This window comes from Podarcis vaucheri, assembly GCF_965113315.1.
Source record: "Podarcis vaucheri genome assembly, chromosome: 14".
In the NCBI taxonomy this organism is placed as follows: Eukaryota; Metazoa; Chordata; class Lepidosauria; order Squamata; family Lacertidae; genus Podarcis; species Podarcis vaucheri.
In genome coordinates this window covers 15,858,904-15,882,027 of record NC_138752.1, presented here as the reverse complement: position 1 = coordinate 15,882,027, position 23,124 = coordinate 15,858,904, and the positions used below count along the sequence as shown (strand labels likewise).

The following is a 23,124-nucleotide window of genomic DNA, read 5'->3' as shown; positions in this document are numbered from 1 at the left end:
GGCAGGATACAAATTTAACAGTAAATAAGTGTTTAGGAATACACCTTTGTTCCCCATGCTTTATTAATTATTGAATTAAAGCTTTTATGGTCCACCTTTCATCAATTCAGATACAACACATAAAAACAACCAATCAAATGATCATATAAACAACGACGTATCGTCGAATGAACCAAAGCAACTATAAAAACAAAGCAGCAGAAATTAACTTTGGAACAAAATTAAACGCCTAGGCAAATAAGGAAATCTTAACCCAAACTTTATATGGGAAATGCCAGAGTAAATCTGGAGTCAATCTGATCAGTTGAATCTATAGTGAAAGGGCTGTTGAGTATATACCTCAGGGAAGAATTTGAACCTAGACTTTTTTGAAATCATATTCCATTGCATATGCAAAGATTCTCCACTGAAGTGTCTTTGCAACCCACAGAGCTCCATATATGTAATGGAAGGAATTGCATAAATTGGAGTGAATCTCTCTGCTGTAGAGTTTTATTTGACAATACAGCACAGCTGTAATGTTTTGCTTGTGGTTTCATCTACCTTTCCTGTTTTACTTTTGAATTTGAACTCTTTCCTTTTTAATTTTCATTATTCTTATTGTTGCTTGAATTGTACTGGGTTGAACTCTTCTCTGTAAGCTGCTTTGGGAGCCCCATTCCAGGATGGAAAAAGCTAGGTAGAAATGCATGAAATAAAACAAAAGCACGGATGATCCCAGGCTGGCACACCAACCTCTTTGTGTGTGTCCTTAAATAGCATCGATCTGAGACCCAGCATGTGTATCATCACCATTTATCTAATTATAACTTTCAGCTTGTCTGCGATAGATGTTTGCACAGGGAACTGGTGAGACTGAGAGATGGAACGTGCCGCATTTTCTCTAATGGTGTGGAACAAAATAAGCACCTGTTCATCCAGAACTCCCAAGTAATTCCCCCTTTTTACATCTTTGCTCTGTTGGCTATCTCATCTGCTATTAATTTTGTACTTGTGCTGGTGAGTTCCAGGGGTAGGAAATGCATCAGTTTGCCCTGTGTGCTCCATCGCAATTATGCCTTTCTGCAAAACGATATGACCCTCCCCCTACTTTTTAGCAATATATTATTATTATGACAGGTGCTGTTGCTCATTCACTGGAGATCTAAAGAGGAAAAAGCCATATAAAAAGTACTTCCAATGGAGAAGAGCCATAGCTCAGTGTTTTACATGTGTAACGTTTCAGGTTCAATCTAGGTAGGGCTAGGAGACTCTTGTTCAAAACTCTGAAGAGCTGCTGCCAGTCAGTGTAGACGATACTGAGCTAAATAATAATAATAATAATAATAATAATAATAATAATAATTGTTAGGTTGTGGGTGAACATATCAGACGACACAGCGATTCTTCAAACAGCTCTTGTTTATTCAGAAGCCAGAACAGAACTGAACTGAAGAGCTCAGTCAGCCTGCTTATATAGAGCTCCAGAACAACGTAACTCTAGCAACTTTCTAAAACTATCCAATCATTGAACGTCACTTTCGATCCTTCATTTGCATAACTATCTACAGTATCCCCCTGCTGGCCCAGGGTGAGAACTTCAGTACCTAATAATAATAATAATAATAATTTTTATTTATAACTCGCCCTCCCCAGCCAAGGCCGGGCTCAGGGCGGCTAACAAGCAATAATAAAAACAAGTTGAATGAATACAACTTAAAAACAAGATTAAAATACAACATTAAAATATTGAAACATTAAAATATTAAAATGCAGCCTCATCACAGGAGGGGAAAGGAAAAAGAAATAGAAAGAGGGGGAGGGAATCAAATTGGCTCCAAGCCAAAGGCCAGGCGGAACAACTCTGTCTTACATGCCCTCCGGAAAGAAATCAGATCCTTCAGGGCCCTGGTCTCATGAGACAGAGCGTTCCACCAGGCCGGAGCCAGTGTTGAAAAGGCCCTGGCTCTGGTTGAGGCTAATCTGACTTCCTTAGGGCCCGGGACCACTAGGGTGTTGCTATTTATGGACCTTGAGGCTCTCCATGGGGCCTCAAGTATTTTTCGCTCTATAAGACACACCCGACCATAAGACGCATCTAGTTTTAGAGGAGAACAAGAAAAAAATATTCTCTCCCTCTCCTCAGCACCTCTCCAGCAAAGCGGGGGGAGAAATGGAAGGGGCTCTGTTTCTCTTCCCGCTTCGCTGAAAGGGCGCTGCGCAGAGAGGGAAAGCACCTCTCCAGCGAAGCAACGCAAAGCCTCCTGAGCGCAGCGGGAGCATTCCCACTGCGCTCAGGAGGCTTCGGGCGGCTGTCCCTGAATCCAGGAGAGCAAGAGGGATCGGTGCGCACCAATCCCTCTTGCTCTCCTGGCTTCTGCCAAAGCTGCGCAGCCTGCATTCGCTCCATAAGATGCGCACACATTCCCCCTTACTTTTTAGGAGGGAAAAAGTGTGTCTTATAGAGCGGAAAATACGGCATATAATGTCGCTCTCTACACAGTGGCAAAGCTGCATGCTCTGGCACCAGGGGCGGAGAGCAGGCGGGGCATGGCTGGTGCGCGTCCCGTGGCGCACATCCCACGGGCGTGGCGCGCTGTCTTTGGGGGCGTTGTGCCCGGTGCGGTGAGGGGGTATGTGGCACATGTCCGGGGGGCAGCCGCAAATGTACCCCCCTCCCCAATGGTGCTGGGGGCAGTGCGCTCCCCCCGCCAGTGTTTCTGCATTCCTAAGTCAGTGATGCCATTACCAACTCCTTTCCTAGCAGTGAATTTTAATATGCTGCCTGGTTCTATTTTAATCTCTCAGCTTCTATAAATTCAGCATTATTAATCTTTGCTGCTGTTCTTCTAGGAAATTCTATTAGGCACTCTGTCTTTGGTTTATTTAATTTGCTTTTGTTCGTAAACTCTACCAGAGGAAAGGAGAAATCATGGAAGGCAGTAGCCACAAATTTGTAGGTACAGTGGTACCTTGGGTTACAGGCGCTTCAGGTTACAGACACTTCAGGTTACAGACTCTGCTAACCCAGAAATATTACCTCGGGTTAAGAACTTTGCTTCAGGATGAGAACAGAAATCATGCTCCAGCGGCGCGGCAGCAGCAGGAGGCCCCATTAGCTAAAGTGGTGCTTCAGGTTAAGAACAGCTTCAGGTTAAGAACGGACCTCCAGAATGAATTAAGTACTTAACCTGAGGTACAAGAATCGAGATCAGAAGTGGGGATTTTTTTCCCAGCCTCAAGGCCGCACTCCCTTCTGAGGGCCACAAGTGAATGGTAAGCAGGGACACAGAAACAAATGTGAATGTTACCTTTAAAAAGGAGGCTAGTTTCTACATACACTCAGGGCAGTGCTATTTTTCTTAAAAAATAAGTGCCAGAACTTTAAATGCCTCCCTTGTTCTGTTATAATGGCAATGGCGCCCACCTGATGGGTGCCGGAACAGAGTTTCGGTGAGTTCCGGCTGAAAAAAATGCCCTGATTCAGGGACACATTTGAGACAGGCAGCAGCTGAAGGAGCAGGGTCACTGAGGGGAGATTCTTGAGAGCCAGATAAGTCATGGAGGGCCACATTCTGCCCGTGCATCTGAGCTTCTGTGCCCCTACTTTCACGCTCAGAGTCCTTCTTCACAAGACTTTCCCCATTCACTTCGAAGGAGGGACCAGTTCATAGCTGTCGACCGTCCCTTATTTGGTGGGAAACTCCCTTATCCCAGCGCTGTGTCCCGCTGCTGTTCCTTATTGATGATGTCCCTTAAATTTCCCGGGTTTCAAAGGAAGCAGCTCCTCTCCCTCCCTCCCTGCCGGCCAAGGAGGAGGGAGGCTCCAACTGTGTTGCTTGGCTGCGTTGCTCACCCAATAAGGAGTCTAAGAACGACTGGGGGGTGGAGCTTGCATCCCTTGTGCCAATCAAATCGGCCGCATTGCCTGGGGACTTGCCTTTGCTCAGCGCTTCCCAGTGGAGAGGTGGTTTTCCTTGCTGCGTCCCCTTTGCCGGGTTGCTGCGCTGTGGGAACTACCGCTTGAGGCTTCGTTCGGCTGCTGGCTGGGCTTTCTGCCTTTGGCTCGGAGGGGCTCAGAAGTTGAACATACCTGTGTTCAGAAAATCCCTTATTTTGGCTGCTGATCCCTTATTTTTGAGGCTGCTGGTCCCTTATTTTCAAATCTGTAAGTTGACAGCTATGGACCAGTTCTGTGAAGGAAGTGAACAGGAAGCCTGCACTTATAAAGATAGCGAGCTTGTTTCACTTAATGGCCATGGGTTAGGAACTTCCTAGTTGTTTCAAGGTCACCTGTGGAATAAGCAGAGACCGTTTAAGGCAAGCCCTTCACACAGGGCCAGATTTAGGTTTGATGAGGCCCTCAGCTACTGAAGGTAACGGGGCTCTTTATATGTCCAGCTGTCCTTTGTCAACAACAAATTGTCGCTGTTTTTTCAGTTGAATATATGCTATATGGTAATTTATGGACCTAATAGGTATTTAAAGCCATCTGCACATAACAAAATATGTATCTTATCAAAGTACATCCAGGTTTTTTTCCTTTAATTTTTTTTTTTGCCCCCCAAGAGTGGGGCCCGAAAGAACTTCTAACTGAGTTAAGATTAAAAAAGGATGTGTACAAAAAATGGAAAAGGGGGAAAACCACCAAAGAGGAATTCAAACAAATAGCCAGCACGTGTAGACACAAAGTCAGAAAAGCTAAAGCACAGAATGAACTCAGGCTTGCTAGAGAGGTTAAAAGCAACAAAAAAGGCTTTTATGGGTATGTTGGTAGCAAAAGGAAGAACACAGAAACAGTGGGGTCACTCAGAGGAGAAGATGGTGAAATGCAAACAGGGGACACAGAAAGGGCTGAACTCCTCAATGCCTTCTTTGCCTCAGTCTTCTCCGATAAAGAAAACAATGCCCGACCTGAAGAATTTGGAGCAAATGATTCAGCAAAGGAAACACAGCCCAGAATAACTAAGGAGATAGTACAAGAATACTTGGCTAGTTTAGATGTATTCAAGTCTCCAGGGCCAGATGAACTGCATCCAAGAGTATTAAAAGAACTGGCAGATGTGATCTCAGAACCACTGGCAGTCATCTTTGAGAATTCCTGGAGAACAGGCGAAGTCCCGGCAGACTGGAGGAGGGCAAATGTTGTCCCTATTTTCAAAAAGGGGGAAAGAGAGGACCCAAATAATTACCGCCCAGTCAGTCTGACATCAATACCAGGGAAGATTCTGGAGCAGATCATTAAGCAAACAGTCTGTGGACACCTAGAAAGGAATGCTGTGATCACCAATAGTCAGCATGGATTTCTGAAAAATAAGTCATGTCAGACTAACCTGATCTCGTTTTTTGACAGAATTACAAGCCTGGTAGATGAAGGGAATGCAATGGATATAGCCTACCTTGATTTCAGCAAGGCATTTGACAAGGTGCCCCATGATATTCTTGTAAAGAAGCTGGTAAAATGTGGTCTTGACTATGCTACCACTCAGTGGATTTGTAACTGGCTGACTGACCGAACCCAAAGGGTGCTCATCAATGGTTCCTCTTCATCCTGGAGAAGAGTGACTAGTGGGGTGCCACAGGGTTCTGTCTTGGGCCCGGTCTTATTCAACATCTTTATCAATGACTTGGATGATGGACTCAAGGGCATCCTGATCAAATTTGCAGATGGCACCAAACTGGGAGGGGTGGCTAACACCCCAGAGGACAGGATCACACTTCAAAACGACCTTGACAGAGAAATGGGCAAAAACAAACAAGATGAATTTTAACAGGGAGAAATGTAAAGTATTGCACTTGGGCAAAAAAAATGAGAGGCACAAATACAAGATGGGTGACACCTGGCTTGAGAGCAGTACATGTGAAAAGGATCTAGGAGTCTTGGTTGACCACAAACTTGACATGAGCCAACAGTGTGACGCGGTAGCTTAAAAAAGCCAATGCAATTCTGGGCTGCATCAATAGGAGTATAGCATCTAGATCACGGGAAGTAATAGTGCCACTGTATTCTGCTCTGGTCAGACCTCACCTGGAGTACTGTGTCCAGTTCTGGGCACCACAATTCAAGAAGGACAAACTGGAACGTGTCCAGAGGAGGGCAACCAAAATGGTCAAAGGCCTGGAAACGATGCCTTATGAGGAACGGCTAAGGGAGCTGGGCATGTTTAGCCTGGAGAAGAGGAGGTTAAGGGGTGATATGATAGCCATCTTCAAATATATAAAAGGATGTCACATAGAGGAGGGAGAAAGGTTGTTTTCTGCTGCTCCAGAGAAGCGGACATGGAGCAATGGATCCAAACTACAAGAAAGAAGATTCCACCTAAACATTAGGAAGAACTTCCAGACAGTAAGAGCTGTTCGACAGTGGAATTTGCTGCCAAGGAGTGTGGTGGTATCTCCTACTTTGGAGGTCTTTAAGCAGAGGCTTGACAACCATATGTCAGGAGTGCTCTGATGGTGTTTCCTGCTTGGCAGGGGGTTGGACTCTGGCCCTTGTGGTCTCTTCCAGCTCTACGATTCTATGATTCTAAGTTCAGGGCTAGCAGCCAGTCCCAAACCTCACACTATTTCATTGCTGATTCCACTTTTCCCCTCTCCCAGTGGGCTAAGCTCACACTATTTTGAAACGTTCAGCTGGAGTTAAATTGCTAGTTCTATCTACTACTGCTTTTTTGTGATTGCTTCCCCCCCTCTTCCCATCCCAACTTTGGTGGAATTGTTGCTTTCTGTTTTCCGTGACTTAATACCAGATGTTGAAAAACAGCTTTAAAATAAAGGCAGGCCGTCTTATGCTTCAGAGAGGCAAACAAATGTGCCAAAAACCTACGTGACTCTTGCCTGTGAAGCTAACAAACAAGCGATAAAGCAGAACTGTAAGCCAAGGCTGTCCCCCAAGCTGTGTCCATTGTCAACAAGTGGCTACATTTCCCCCTCAAATTGCAAATGCAGCCAAACTCCAGCAGCTCGTCTCTGTTCTGGGAAGGTCTTTGGTCATCTCTGGCCGAGAAGCAGAAGACGGATTCCTCCTTCCTCCAACTCTTGCTTGGCAGCAGCCTTGAAACAGGACCGAACTGAGGCTGGCAAGAAAGGAGGCAGAGACCAAGCTTTCCCCAGCATCCTCCGAAAGCACACTTTATTATGGAGAATGTAAGACAAAACATCAGATGAATAGGGATGCAGCCACGTTTGGGATTTTTAAAATATAAAGTGCTCACCTAAATACCATGTTAGGCGGGTTATTCAGCATTATGCTCTTGAATGGGAGAAATGTTTACCTTGCCTTCTAAAAAGAAATGGAAGAATACCCCCCCTCCCTTTCAGGTTCAATGGCCAATATTACTTAATCACACACACACACTCATTATGAGGCCATTTAAGATCCTTGAAAAGGATGCATCACATACTGTAGAGGTAGGGAAGCTGCGGCCCTACAGCTGTCCGGGGGATTCACAAATCCTGTCCATCTCAGCCAGCATGGCCAAGGGTCAGGGATGGGAGCGATAGCCCTGCAGATGTTGGAACTCCCCTCGTCCCTGGGCACTGGCCATGCTATACTGGGGAAAATGGGAGTTCTAGTCCAATAACATCTGGAGAGCTGCAGGTTCCCTATTCTTCATCTGTCACTAGCTATGCCACGGATGGGGACCTGCAGCCCTCCAGATGTTTTTTTTTGGAACAGGACTCCCATTTATCCCTAACCCGTGATAAGATGATGGAAATGCAGAAGAGAAGATGCTGATGACTTACACATTATAAGATACAGTGGTAAAAACAATCCAGGATATTAACAAAACACAGCTTAAATCTTGGCATATTTTAACAAGTGGGTTAGATTACATTAAAAACACTGTTGATTAGAAAGGGTGGTATTCAACTAAGTTTTACTCTGCCAGGACCCACTGAAATGAGTCAGGTCTCTTAATTTCATTGGGTCTTCTTTGAGTAAAGTTTAGTTGACTTCTACCCGATATGTTTTAAGCCTTCTGGTGACCACTAAAATGGAAAATTGCAAGCAGATGGGAAACTGCAGAGATACAAGAGAAAAACCTGGGTGTGGAGAGTTTGGAACATTTCAGAAAAATGAAGAATATGGGGGGGTTGTTTTTTTAATAGCAAAATCAATCAGATTTCTCCCTCGCTTGGCACACTAGATATGGCCAGAATACTTTGTTGGAGGTCTTATGCTGCTTAGTGCAGAAGTGTGAAATATGGCAACATGCTTTATTTGTAGTTATACAAAGCCCACTTCGTTATAAGCTGAAGTTAATTTGGAAATCTCCAGTTTACATCTCTGCCCAGGACTGAAAACAATGGCTGTGGGCAAGTTATTTATCATCTTAACCCATTTTGGTATGACATTATGACGGTAACCGAAATAACACTTGTACTGAAAAGTGCAATAAAACACATGACACAAATGGGTGCTTGGTTGTCCTCAGTTTGCGGCGCAAAGCCTCACCCTGTCCTGTAGGAGGAGCACTGGAACCAAAACCAAATGCAAAAATAGGTAAGGAACCTTCAATGATGCATGATTAACTCCCCCTAGTGCAAGGTCCCTGAGTTTGGTAGCAACCTCAAGTACATTGTGGTCCAGATTTCATCTCCTTCCACAGGCACAGCATCTTTGCCTCCTATGTCACAAAGTTGCCGTGACAACAGAGGAGGCAGTAGCCTAAGCCAGGCATAGGCAAACTCGGCCCTCCCAATGTTTTGGGACTACAACTCCCATCATCCCTGACCACTGGTCCTGTTAGCTAGGGATGATGGGAGTTGTAGTCCCAAAAACATCGGGAGGGTCGAATTTGGCCATGCCTGACCTAGGCTCACTATAGTTCCCTGGAAGGCTGTCTTTAAACTGAAACCCCACCTGCCCATCAACCTGTGCTGGTTTAAAGTTGGGGGAGCAGAAATGTTATCTACCCAGCCCTTCCTTCTCTGAGCATGCAGGTTGGGTTCTCAACATCTCCAGGGTAGACGGGGAAACACTCCTGTCTGGAATCCTAGGCAGATGCTACCAGTCAGTGTAGACAATACGGACTTAGAGGGGCCAATGGCTTGATTCTGAATAGAATCATGGAATTGTACAGTTGGAAGGGACCCACGAGGGTCATCTAGTCCAACCCCCTGCAGTGCAGGAATCTTTTGCCCAACCTCGGGCTAGAACCTACAACCCTGTGATTTAAAGTGTCTCCTGCTCTACCAACTGAGCTATCCCGGGAGTGTATAAGGCAGCATGCACGGTTCCAATAAAATGCACCAAACTGATGGGTACTTCTCTCCTAGTTAACTGATGATGGCACTATTAAAAAGGAACCGTTGCATAAAACTTCACAAACATTAGCAGCGTTTTGTCCAAGTTAGGAAAAGGTAAAGGGACCCCTGACCATTTGGTTCAGTCGTGACCGACTCTGGGGTTGCGGCGCTCAGAAACGCCGTTTACCTTCCCGCCGGAGCGGTACCTATTTATCTACTTGCACTTCATGCTTTCAAACTGCTAGGTTGGCAGGAGCAGGGACCGAGCAACGGGAGCTCACCCCGTCGCGGGGATTTGAACTGCCGACCTTCTGATCGACAAGTCCTAGGCTCTGTGCTTTAACCCACAGCACCACCCGCGTCCCTTTTGTCCAAGTTAGGTTCTACTAAATACTGCATGGAATACCCTTTTTAGCAAACAACGGTGACACCCGCATAAAATATTGGTTTGAGTATTAAGTCAAAGAAACTGTTGTGATTTTCACACACAAAAAATAATTACTCTACACTATCAGAATTTCAGTGGGAGCCCTTATTGGCTCTCCACAAACGAAGCCAATCCTCACAGTCTGTCTATGTCACTGCTGCAAACCTGATTATTATTCTGAGAATTGGATTGTCTATCTGGATGGTTTCCAGCAAACTTACAGAAATGGGTTTGATAAAAGTTTTGCTGATTTCAGCACAACAACAAAAACGAGGGGGCAGCTTTTCTTTAAAAACAAACAGACAGACAAACAGTTCTGAAGCGTTATTTTTTGGTAGGCAAATCACCGGAAACACAGAGTCCTCCGTTTCCTAAAAAGAGGCCAATACATTTCCTTTAAAATGTGCAAAATTCAATAAAAGCATAATGTCCCACGTCAGTAAACTGGTTGACCTGAATAGAATCAAACATGATGGTTTTTCAAACTTCCTAAATCCAGGGGGCATGTGGGACGCACTGACACATTTCTACATGAACTTATCTGGCCCAGAACTCCAGTGTGCTTGCAAGGGATTCTGGGACAAGTTCCAGGGCGTTAACGCAGGACCCAGGCCAGATCAGGTGGACCTCATTGCTGCGCTGCGTGAAGTGAGCGTGTTGGCCAGTAATTGTCTTCTTCTCTAAGGGGAACCCTCAGTAACCTTCCGAAGGAAACCCCAGAACGCAGTTCGGAAGCCCGCTCCCGTTAACTATTCCATTCGCCGCTGTTGTGGTCGTTTTCGTCGTCTTCCGAATCGGCAGACACTTTCTTGATCCTTTGCATGGCTGCCTTGATGCTCCTCTCCAGTTCGCTGCTGGAGTGCCCTTTCTCCGTGTCCAGCTTGGGCTCCTGCGTCACTTTCCTCAGCTTAACCCCCTGCCGTATGGCCGCGAGGATGCTGTCGTTGAGGGAGGAGTTGGAAGATGGCGCCTGGCGGGGCGGTTCCACTTTGCGGAGAAGGATTTCGCCGCGCTTCAGCGATGCCAAAACCTCGTCCATGGATCCTGTGGCAGGAGGGAAAACAAAATTAAGACCGTCAGATGCAGTTCGACAGATCACTCTCCTTCCCAGGCTGAGAAGGAAATTAACAACAACAACAATAATTTATTATTTATACCCCAGCCACTCTGGACGGCTTCCAACAGAATACAGTGGTACCTCAGGTTACATACGCTTCAGGTTACAGACTCCTCTAACCCAGAAATAGTACCTTGGGTTAAGAATTTTGCTTCAGGATGAGAACAGAAATCGTGCTCCGGCAGCAGCGGGAGGCCCCATTAGCTAAAGTGGTGCTTCAGGTTAAGAACAGTTTCAGGTTAAGAACGGACCTCCAGAACGAATTAAGTACTTAACCCAAGGTACCACTGTATTAAAATACCGTAATACATTGAACATTAAAAGCTTCCCTAAACAGGGCTGCCTTCAGATGTCTTCTAAAAGTTTGGTAGTTGTTGTTCTCTTTGAGATCTGGTGGGAGGGCGTTTCGCAGGGCAGGCGCCAGTACCAAGAAGGCCCTCTGCTGGGTTCCCTGTACCTTGGCTTCTCGCAATGAGGGAACTGCCAGAAGGCCCTCAGCGCTGGACCTCAGTGTCCGGGTAGAACGATGGGGGTGGAGACGCTCCCTCAGATATACAGGACCGAGGCAGTTTAGGGGTTTAAAGGTCAGCACCAACAGGGAACCAGGCAGAGGGCCTTCTCGGTAGTGGCACTCTCCTGTGGAACGCCCTCCCACCAGATGTAAAAGAGAACAACAACTACCAGACTTTTAGAAGACATCTGGAAGGCAGCCCTGTTTAGGGAAGCTTTTAATGTTTTATGTATTAAAGTATTTTAATATTTTTTTGGAAGCCGCCCAGAGTGGCTGGGGAAGCCCAGCTAGATGGGCGGGGTATAAATAAATTATTATTATTATTATTAACCCGGAGATGCATTTTAAATAAAAGGACACATTCTACTCGTGTAAAAACACGCTGATTCCCGGACCGTCCGTGGGCAGGATTGAGAAGGCAATTGGGCCAGATCCGGCCCCTGGGCCTTAGTTTGCCTACCCATGATTTAATGGATCTCCTCCAAGTAGGACCAGCACTGGAGACAAACCAGTGTTACATGCAAACTGGGTATACTGCCACCACCCGATTCCTTGCCCCCTGGAAACTAAACCTGGAATCTTCCCTGTACAAAGCAGGCAACCTCCCACTGGACCTATGGCTCCATCTCCAAAAGGAGAAGCCCCCCCCCTCGCCCACCCACAAAGTTCCTTTTCTGCAGACTTCTGTTCCCATGCGCCCTGCTACACACCACAAAGCTACCCTTAAGATCTAAGCTTTTCACGTTTAATTAAAAACAACTGCAACAAAGAAAGAGAGGTAGAAAAATCATTAACAAAAACCAGAGGGGGGTGGGGGGAAGGAGTTAACTTAGCAATAACTATTGACACGTTAAAAAAGCACATCGTTTTAGAGCTCATTTGTTAAACTGCCATATGTGCCACCTATAAATTTAGCTGCGGACTGCCTGCTTCTTCCATCTGATTACAACTCACATGTTTGAGGGCCGGTCCCTGCGCTATACCAGGACGGAGTGGGGGGGAAGAGTTACTTTTGAATTTCACGGTGGCAGTGAAGTTTCTAAATGTGGAAATGTCTGTTGCTGGATTAAGAAGGCAAGGGGAGCCCCTTTGCGTCAGAAGAAAAGCCTATATCAGGGGTCAGCAAACTTTTTCAGCAGGGGGCCGGTCCACTGTCCCTCAGAACTTGTGGGGGGCCAGACTATATTGGGGGCGGGGGCAATGAACGAATTCCTATGCCCCACAAATAACCCAGAGATGCATTTTAAATAAAAGCACACATTCAACTCATGTAAAAACACGCAGATTCCCAGACCATCCGCAGGCCGGATTTAGAAGGCGATTGGCCCGGATCCAGCCCTGGGCCTTAGTTTGCCTAGGTAAAGGTAAAGGGACCCCTGACCATTAGGTCCAGTCGTGGCCAACTCTGGGGTTGCGGCGCTCATCTTGCTTTATTGACTGAGGGAGCCGGCATACAGTTTCCGGGTCATGTGGCCAGCATGACTAAGCTGCTTCTGACAAACCAGAGCAGCTCACGGAAACGTCATTTACCTTCCCTTACCTATTTATCTACTTGCACTTTGACGTGCTTTTGAACTGCTAGGTTGGCAGGAGCAGGGACCGAGCAATGGGAGCTCACCCTGTCGCGGGGATTCAAACCGCCAACCTTCTGATTGGCAAGTCCTAGGCTCTGTGGTTTAACCCACAGCGCCACCCGTGTCCCATGGCCTATATATAGTTCAGCATCCTCCTCCCACAAGAGCCAACCAGAAGCCTGCAGGAAGCCAACCAGGATGTCTCCAGTCTGCAATATTAAGAAGTGCCTTCCTGGATCGGATCAAAGGTCCCGTGATTAGCCAGGAACATTGGTGAGCCAGAGGCCGCTCTGGGAAGCTACAAAGCTTGGCATCCCTGCAGGGTCAGCCTACATGACGGTGTGATGCAGCACACATCAGCAATGCACAGAAAAATGAAACAACAGCCTCTCCTACCTGCATAATCATTTGCCGTGCGCCTGGACGTCCCGTCTGCTTTCTCCGGAGAGCCACTTCTCCCAGGAGGGTCTTTGCACAAGAGGGGCAGAGGCTTCTCACCGATTTGCGCTCCTGTCCTTAAGCAGAGAGGCTGGTTGTTTGATGGTGGGGGAAGCGGTGGTGGTGGTGGGGGAGGCGGTGGGGGAGGCAACAGTGGCGGCCCCCCGTTACTCTTCCCTTGCTGCTCAGGGCCAGGTGGTGGAGGGGCAAAAATCTGGACGGGGATATCCTTTGAGGGCTTCTGCCGCAGCGCTTTGAAGCCTTTGGCTTGTGCTGGCCGGGAGGTCTTGCTTGCTGAGGGCGTCTGAGGGGAACCGGCTGGAGTCCGACGGGAGGTGCCCTGGGGCTGCTTGGCGTTCAACGGCTGCGACCGGGAAGTCTTGAGGACAAACTGCACCGGGCATTTCTGCAAGGGGAACAACAACAGAGCTGTAAGTTTTCAGAAAGGGTGGAATGCAACTGCCGGAGAGCAACGATGGGGGAAAGAGTGCCAGTGAGTGGTTGGAGTGTTGAACTAGGACCTGGGAAACCAGGGGTTACCGTATTTTTCACTCTATAAGATGCACTCGACCATAAGACGTGCCTAGAGGAGAACAAGGAAAAAAAAATTCTCTTCCTCTCTGGTCAGCGCCTCTCCAGCAAAGCAGGAGGAGAAACGGAAGGGGCTGTTTCGCCCCCCCGATTCACCGAAGGGGCACTGCACAGCTCTCCCTCACTGCGCAGCCCCCCTCAGTGAAGCAGCTGGAGCAACACAGCCCCTTCCATTTCTCCTCCCACTTCGCTGAAGGGGCACTGTGCAGAGAGGGAAAGCTGTGCAGCGCCTCTCCAGCGAAGCGAAGTCAGAACAGCAAGAGGGATGGGTACGCACCGATCCCTCTTGCTCTCCTGGCTTCAGCGAAAGCTGCGCAGCCTGCATTCGCTCCATAAGACACACACATTTCCCTGAAGTGATGGCCATGAGGCACGAGTTGATAAAGCAGATGAGCTGCATGGAAGCTGCCGGCCAGCCCTGTGGAGCCTCCTTTTATTGAGACAAATACGCAAACCAGGCAGATACATTTTGGACTGTGACCTTTACGCATCTTCCGGTCCCGAGATCGTGGGGTGGTACAAAGTTATTTTGGCACCTGTTTCCACCATGTCATTTTCCCCTTGCACAGTGTATGACGAAGGAGACAAAAGGTCTCAGAGACAAAGGTTACAGACAGGACACCGCAAACTACTGAGACCGCAAAAGGTTAGACAGAGGCAACGATGTTCAGATAGCCGTGGCTTTGTCTGTGAGGGGGGTGTGTGCTCTGCACCCCAAGGTCACGCGGACTCCTCCGGACCCCACTCCCCACTCTGCAATCATCCCTACATTTCCCCTTACTTTTTAGGAGGGGGGGAAGTGCGTCTTATAGAGCGAAAAATACGGTATATGCCCACTCAAGCATGATCCTTAACCAGCTGGCTTTGGGACAGTTGCCAGCCTTTATGTCACAGGGTTGTTTGTAGACTCATCCAGTCCAACCCTCTGCAACGCAGGAATCTTTTGCCCAACATGGGGCTCGAACCCTCAGCCTTGAGATTAAGTGTCTCCTGCTCTACTGACTGAAGTTGTTTTGAGATTAAAATGGGTAGGGGGAGAGCCGCACCCTGGAGGAAAGGCAGGCTATAAATACAATAAACATATCATTTTAATCAGCGCACTTCAATGTGCTTTCCTCTGCTACTTCAGAAAGAAGGTATTATGGTTATAACTGGGGTCGTGATTTCTTACCCAGCCTTCGTTGCAACGTCCAAGGTGAGTTATCGAGCCATTTAAAAATACAATATTAAAATCACCTCAAAACAAGAGGTTGGGATCCTACACCACATAAGCCTATGTTTAAGAAACAACAACCCATGCCAAACCAATTTATTATAACAATTTCTAAAACAGAACTTGTCTTTGTTGTTTCCTGCTGCCGCTGGCCAGTTGCAGGGGAACGAGGAAACAAGCACACCACCTTCGATTTGTCTTTTCTCCAGAAGGAAGATTTCCCAGTGGCAGAAGGATCGCTGGGAGCTCGACTTGAGACTCACCTCTTTGAACGTCTTGAGCCTCTCCAGGGTTTTCTCTCGCTCCTGCTTTATCCACGCTTTCTTCTTCTTCTCGTCCTCTTTCCTTTTGTCTCTTTTCTGCATTTGGACACCAGAAAAAAGTTAACACCCGCATACAGTGGTACCTCGGGTTAAGTATTTAATTTGTTCCGGAGGTCCGATCTTAACCTGAAACCATTCTTAACCTGAAGCACCACTTTAGCTAATGGGGCCTCCTGCTGCCGCCGCAACACGATTTCTGTTCTCATCCTGAAGCAAAGTTCTTAACCCGAGGTACTATTTCTGGGTTAGTGGAGTCTGTAACCTGAAACGTATGTAACCCGAGGTATCACTGTATAGAGATCTGCTACAATGACTGGGGTAAATATACAGAAGATGGTGCAGTAAAAAAAACCAAAAAAAGATAAAGGACCCCTGGACGGTTGAGTCCAGTCAAAGGCGACTACGGGGTAGCAGAGCCCATCTTGCTTTCAGTCCGAGGGAGCCCGTGTTTGTCCACAGACAGCTTTCTTGGTCATGTGGCCAGCATGACTAAACCAATTCTGGTGCAACGAAAGACCATGACGGAAGCCAGAGCACACGGAAAAGCCATTTAGCTTCCCACCACAGCGGTACCTATTTATCTACTTGCACTGGTGTGCTTTCGAACTGCTAGGTTGGCAGTAGCTGGGGCAGATCAATGGGAGCTCACCCTGTTGTGGGGTTTTGAACCGCCAACCTTCCGACTGGCAAGCCCAAGAGGCTCAGTGGTTTAGACCACTGTGCCACCCATGTCCCTAGATAGTGCAGTAAAGTTATATGCACAGGGAATCCAAAGCCAAAGCCAAAACCCCCAAAAGTAGGATTCTGAGTTGCGAACAGATTATGCAAGTTGAGCAAGTTTGCATCCATCTCATTTCCCCACCACCACCATTTAAAAACTATTTTGCATGCTTTATTCTGGTTTCGCAATCCTCAGGGCAGCGAGGGCAGAGGGATATGTACACAGGACTCAGAATTATAGAGTTGGAAGGGACACCAAGGGTCATCTAGTCCAACCCCCAATAGTGTGTCCCTGGTTTCCGAGTTACCAGCAAGCACCGCCCATTCCGCTTCCAAGTGTACCTTCCCAACCAAGAGTTCCCAGCACACACAGTGTTACTTCTTTCCCTGCGTTCCTGTGAATTGCTGCATGATGGAAGCACTAACTACAGCTCAGCCAGAGTACCTTTGAAGTCGAACAGAATCTGTTCCGGAAGTCCGTTCCACTTGCAAAAAGTTCAGAAACCAAAGCGCGGCTTCTGATTGGCTGAAGGAAGTTCCTGCAGCCAATCAGGAGCCACAGAACCCCCATTGGATGTTTGGGTTCTGAAGAACATTCGCAAACCAGAAGACTCACTTCCAGGTTTGCAGCATTCAGGAGCCAAAGCGATCGACTCCCAGGGTGTTCAGGATCCAGGGTACGACTGTAATTCCATAAAGGAGGAGCAAGGCGCCTCTGGCCCTCCAGATGTTGCTCGACTTCACACCTCACCACTGGCCATGCTGGCTGAGGCTTGGAACCCAATCACATTTGCCTTCAGGGCCACGCACTCCCCACCCCTGCCTTAAAGATTTCTCCCCCAGTTCCTTGCTACTCACAATCTGGATGCTGTGATGTTGCTGGAAATGCCGTGAGCTCTCTTGAGCCTGCTGCAGCCGGGCGTGGCGGCTCTCTTCACATTGATCCTAATGGAAAAACCAAGCAGAAGAATGCCGGTCAGCTGTAAGTGCCGGCTGAGGTCCCAATTTTATTTTAAAACGCAACGTGTGTGTATCATGTTTATTGGAACAAGTCTCTCCCCCCCCCCCAATGTCAACAGTGCAGAATTCAGCGGCCAGGTTGCTCACCGGGACAAGACGGTTTGAGCATATTACACCGATCCTGGTCCGACTGCACTGGCTACCAATTAGTTTCCGGGCCCGATTCAAAGGGCTGGTTTTGACCAGTAAAGCCTTAAACAGCTCAGGACCACAATACCTCAAGGACCGCCTCTTCCCATATGAACCTACCTGTACCCTGTGTTCATCTTCTGAGGCCCCTCTTCATGTGCCTCCTCCTTGAGAGGTGCAAAGGGTGGCAACACGAGAACGGGGCCTTCTCTGCAGTGGCCCCCCCGTCTGTGGAATGCTCTCCCCAGGGAAGTTCACCTGGTGCCTTCATTAGACACCTTTAGGCGCTAGGCAAAAACGTTCCTTTTCAACCAGGCCTTTGGTTGACTTGACATTCAATGCCCCTTTAAAATGTGTGTGGGGTGGTTTTTTTTGGGGGGGGGTGTTATTGGGTTCTTTTTCTTTTATGTATGTTGTTTTTTTATACTGTGATTTTATCCTATGAACAGCCGTGAGACCTGCGAGTATAAGGTGATAAGCAAATTTAAGAAATAATAATAACAGGGCACGCGAACTTTTCTGGGCCACTTGCCTTTTTGTTTCTGAGGTAAGCTCTCCTTGAGCAGATAATCCCACGCTTCGTCTCCAACTGTTGGGTCTTCTGCCTCAGTTGAGCTATTTCAGAGGAAGGCACACGGGTTTCTTCCAGGACTTGCTCAGTGGCTTCTAACTCATCAGGGTTTTCACATGTGTCATAATAAACTACTTCATCCTGGATCTCTAAAGGAAGGAGAAAATGTTTACTTATGTGAAATATGCAAATCTACCTATCTATCTATACCTATACAGTCATACCTCGGAAGTCGAATGGAATCCATTCCGGATGTCCGTTTGACTTCCAAAGCGTTTGGAAACCAAAGTGTGGCTTCTGATTGGCTGTAAGAAGCTCCTGCAGCCAATCAGAAGCTGTGGAAGCCGCGCCGGATGTTTGGCTTCCAAAAGAACATTCAAAAACCAGACCACTTCCGGATTTCGATCATTCGGAAGCCAAAACGTTCAAGAACTAGGCTGTTCGACTTTATGACTGTACACACACGTATATTAAATAAGCTCAAGAAAATAATATTTTTCAAGTTCCCCCAAATTCCCAAAAGTTGGCTATCTGCTGCATCTCTGCATGATGCCCTGCTCTATATACTTTCCCTCTTCCAGCCTCCTTAAGACGCATAGGTAAACTCGTTCAATCCAGCACCATGGCATAATGACCACTTCTCAGAAAGGAGGCTGCCTGCTGTGTCTCTGTGTGACTAACTGTTCTGGCCTTGCCCCTGGAGTGGCAATGTAAAAACAATGCTTTATTCCGCAGGGCCCGCAAGACAGAGCTGTTCCACCAGGCCTTTTGTCAGGGCACAGCCTGACTCCCTCCTTTGGCAATCTTCACAGAACTTTAGCCCAATGGTTGCCATCAATTTGATTTGAATTAATTTTAGAATGGAATGATTTTAGAATGTTGTACTATTTTATTGTTGTTAGCCGCCCTGAGCCCGGCTTCGGCTGGGGAGGGCGGGTTATAAATAAAATTATTATTATTATTATTATTATTATTATTGAGGCTGACAACTTGGGAGGCCGGTGTGTAGAGTGGGAAAACTGACGAGTGTCAGAGGCGTCAGCCAATGGTCCATCATTCTGCTCCCCACACTACCCAACCAGATCCTTCTGGGAAGCCTGCAAGCAGGACACAAAACACAATATCCTTTCCCCTGTTGCTGCTCTCTGACTGGAGGCTCCAAACTGCCGCCCCGGCTACTGCAGGAGAGCAGAGGAACAGCCGCCCAGGCCCTGGCAGGTGTGGCTCGTTTTGCTTGCTTACCTTTCATCCGCCTCCTTAAAGACTCCAACTGTGTAATAAGCAGCATTTCTTCATTCTTCAGGATCTCGAACTGCACCTCGTACAGCTCCAGCTGTGTTTCATAATATTCTATTTCCAGCTCCTCGACTCGAGCCATGTCATTTTCTTGCTCCTGGAGGGTCTCCATCTGCAGGAAGCGTCATTAAGCCCACAAACTATTAGAAGCAAAACGACATCACTCGGCCGTTTCCCCTCATCGTGCTTCCCTCCCATCAGAGGGGCATTTTCCGTGTGTGTGTGTGTGTGTACACACACACACACACACACACACACACACACAGAGTGGTACCTCGGGTTCAGAACTTTATTCGTTCCGGAGGTCCGTTCTTAACCTGAGGTACCACTTTAGCTAATGGGGCCTCCTGCTGCCACCACACGATTTCTGTTCTCATCCTGAAGCAAAGTTCTTAACCCGAGGTACTATTTCTGGGTTAGCAGAGTCTGTAACCTGAAGCGTCTGTAACCTGAAGCGTCTGTAACCCAAGGTATCACTGTATATGTGTGTGTGTTGTAGAACACGTAAGTAAAAATAAAACACACATTTCCAGGGCATGTGTAAACAATGAAATATACTAAGAACCTGTATATATTCACTCTCTTTCCCTCCATAAATCTCTGCTTGTCAATAGTGGCTGCAACAGGTTACCCGATCTTGTTGTCGTACATGATGAACCAATGCAAACCTGTAACGAAACCATCCTTTTTGCCCTCTGCTTCCTTTAAGCTGTCTGTTCGCTTCTCAGCTAAGGCCACGTGACAGGTCAGGCATAGGCAAACTCGGCCCAACTGATGTTTTGGGACTACAACTCCCATCATCCCTAGCTAATAGGGCCAGTGGTCAAGGATGATGGGAGTTGTAGTCCCAAAACATGTGGAGGACCAAGTTTGCCTATGCCTGCCATAGGTTAGTAATAATAATAATAAATTACTATTTATACCCTGCCCATCTGGCTGGGTTCCCTCAGCCGCTCTGTTGGCACCTCCCAACAGAATATTAAAAACACAATAAAACACCAAACATTAAAAGCTTCCCTAAACAGGACTGCCTTCAGATGCTTTCTAAAAGTCAGGTAGTTGTTTATTTCCCTGAGGCGTTCCACAGGGCGGGTGCCACTACCGAGAAGGCCCTCTGCCTGGTTCCCTGTAACCTTACTTCTCACAGGGAGGGAATCGCCAGAAGGCCCTCAGCGCTGGACCTCAGTGTCTGGGCTGGACAATGGGGGTGGAGATGCTCCTTCAGTTACAGGGAACCAGGTAGAGGGCCTTCTTGGTAGTGGCACCTGCCCTGTGGAACGCCCTCCCATCAGATGTCAAAGCAATAAAAAACTATCTGACCCTCTAGAAGACATCTGAAGGCAGCCCTGTTTAGGAAAGCTTTTACTATTTGATGAATAATTGTATTTAAATATACTGTTGGAAGCCGCCAACAGTGGCTGGGGAAACCTAGCCAGATGGGTAGGGTATAAATAATAAATTTATTCTTATTATTATTATTATTGGGCCGAGGCTGTATGAGGTTCGTTTAGCCTCGTCAGATTGCAATTGCAGGAACGCATTTAAGGGATGCCTTAAGGCTGTTTCCTAGGGACGCGGGTGGCACTGTGGGTTAAACCACAGAGCCTAGGACTTGCCGATCAGAAGGTCGGCGGTTCGAATCCCCACCACGGGGTGAGCTCCCGTTGCTCGGTCCCATCCCCTGCCAACCTAGCAGTTCGAAAGCACGTCAAAGTGCAAGAGGATAAATAGGTACCGCTCTGGCAGGAAGGCAAACGGCGTTTCCGTGCGCTGCTCTGGTTCACCAGAAGCGGCTTAGTCATGCTGGCCACATGACCCAGAAGCTGTACGCCGGCTCCCTCGGCCAATAAAGCGAGATGAGCGCCGCAGCCCCAGAGTCGGCCACGACTGGACCTAATGGTCAGGGGTCCCTCTTCCTTTAAGGCTGTCTCCTAGCTGCAATGTTCACTCTCCATCTCATGACTCCCGCATCTGGGAGGCTCCTCTAGCGAGACGAGAGGAGAATGGGGGGGGGGCGATGCCCTTACCTGCTTCCGGATGTCCGCTCTCTTGTGGTTTAGGCACAGCTCTTTGGCCCTCATGTGCTGCAGAGTCTCCTTCGCCAACAGGCACTTCAAGTTTTCTAACCTGGGAGAAGCCGTGGCCCAGGCAGCTTGGCCAAAGCGCTTCCGGTCTTGCTCCATTTGCTTCTGCATGGCTGTCAAGAGGAGGGTCACACCAATTAAATTGTCAAAGATGTATAAAACAGGAAATAAAAATTCTCGGAAGTGGGGGGTGAAAGAAGGCATATACAGTGGTGCCTCGCAAGATTAAATTAATTCGTTCCGCAAGTTTTTTCTTCTTGCGAGTTTTTCGTCCTGCGAAGCACGGTTTCCCATAGGAATGCATTGAAAATCAATCAATGCGTTCCTATGGAGACCGTCCGGGGACAGACGGGAAGCGCCGCGCGCCTTCCCCTCTGTCCCCGGACCCGTTTTAAAGCAAGGGAAGGGGCAGCAGGGAGAAGACCGCTTCTCCCCGTTGCCGCCCCTTGGTTCAAAAGGGGTCCAGGGACAGAGAGGAAGGCGCGCGTGCGCCTTCCCCTCTGTCCCCGGAGTTTGCGGGGCTGGCAACGGGGAGAAGCGATCTTCTCCCAGCCACCCCTTGCTTCAAAAGAGGTCCGGGGTGCGGGGGCAAGCTTCGTTTTGCGAAGCAAGCCCATAGGGAAATTCGTCTTGCGAAGCAACTCGAAAACGAAAAAACCTTTCGTCTTGTGAGTTTTTCGTCTTGCGAGGCGTTCGTCTTGCGGGGCACCACTGTATATATATAATGAATTAAAGAAAAATTTTAAGTATATGTTTTTGAAAAAAACAGAGCCATTCCTATTGGGAATGGTGGGAGAAGACATTGACAAGAATGACCAGAAACTGCTCTTATACACAACAACGGCGGCGAGGTTATTGCTGGCTCAGGTATGGAAACAGCAAAAATTGCCTACAATAGAAGAATGGCAGTACAAGGTTATGGAGTACGGAGAAATAGCCAATTAACAGCAAAAAATTGACATCAGGGGGATGAAACATATCAAAAAGAAGGGGGGAAATTTATGTTATATATAGAGAAGATAATGTGAAATAGGAAAACCAGTAGGATTAAAATAATATCTCATAACGGGAAAATACAAGAAATTTACTAGATAATAACATCAAAATGAATTAAAAATGTATATTAGGATTATTACTGAACAGTATTTGTAAATGAATATAGACAGACAGCAAGAATTTGTATATATAGAAAAAATTATTTGTTTACGGACATTTAATAGAAAAAATGAAGAAGAACAATCTTGTGGAAAATGGACAAAGACAATGCGAAAAGTCAAAGAGGAGACAAAAAAGCCAGAAGAAGGAAGGAGGGAAGTCAGTTCGGGAAAGCAAGAACAAATGTGAAATATAATGTATGTGTATGTACAGTATGTAACTAAAAATTCAATAAAGATCATCTGAAAAAACAAAAAACCAAACAAAATAAAAGTCCGTGCTTTCAGCATACATTTAAAGTGTGCTGCTTCCCCCCAAAGAATCCTGGGAACTGCAATTTACCTCTCACAGAGAGCTACAGTTCCTTGCACCCTTAACAGGCTACAATTCCCAGGATTCTTAGGGTGTCGTGTGCTTTAGATATTTATGCAGGCTAAGAACAGCCCCGAGCCTTTTCTCTGTCCCCCACACAAAGATGTAGGAACATATTAAAGCCAAGTGAAACTTTTATCTATGACCTCATACAGCCAAGGGTTCTGGGTTCGGATCTCACTCAATCCACTGAGTTGTGAAAGCAACGCGAAGCCAAAGAGCGCGGAGGAGCTCTCCCTCTGCGCTTCGGAGGCTGCGCGTTGCTATCACTGAAGCCAAGTAGCCTACATTCGCTCCATAAGACGCACACACATTTCCCCTTAATTTTTGAAGTGGAAAAAGTGCATCTTAT

The 23,124-nt window shown here is 47.3% G+C and overlaps 1 protein-coding gene across 1 annotated transcript in view; it reads right to left on the bottom strand.

Moving 5' to 3' along the window:
• Positions 1-7,083: 7,083 nt before the first annotated feature.
• The window catches only part of WHAMM (WASP homolog associated with actin, golgi membranes and microtubules), a 30,378-nt gene continuing 14,337 nt past the window's right edge, over positions 7,084-23,124 (bottom strand). The window contains exons 4-10 of the mRNA XM_082198430.1: positions 21,189-21,358; positions 19,108-19,273; positions 17,827-18,014; positions 17,004-17,090; positions 15,366-15,461; positions 13,257-13,704; positions 7,084-10,702 (exon numbers count right to left, since the gene is read on the bottom strand). Coding sequence (XP_082054556.1) covers positions 10,404-10,702; positions 13,257-13,704; positions 15,366-15,461; positions 17,004-17,090; positions 17,827-18,014; positions 19,108-19,273; positions 21,189-21,358 — 1,454 coding nt within the window. The 3' untranslated portion in view covers positions 7,084-10,403. The remainder of the gene's footprint in view (positions 10,703-13,256; positions 13,705-15,365; positions 15,462-17,003; positions 17,091-17,826; positions 18,015-19,107; positions 19,274-21,188; positions 21,359-23,124) is intronic.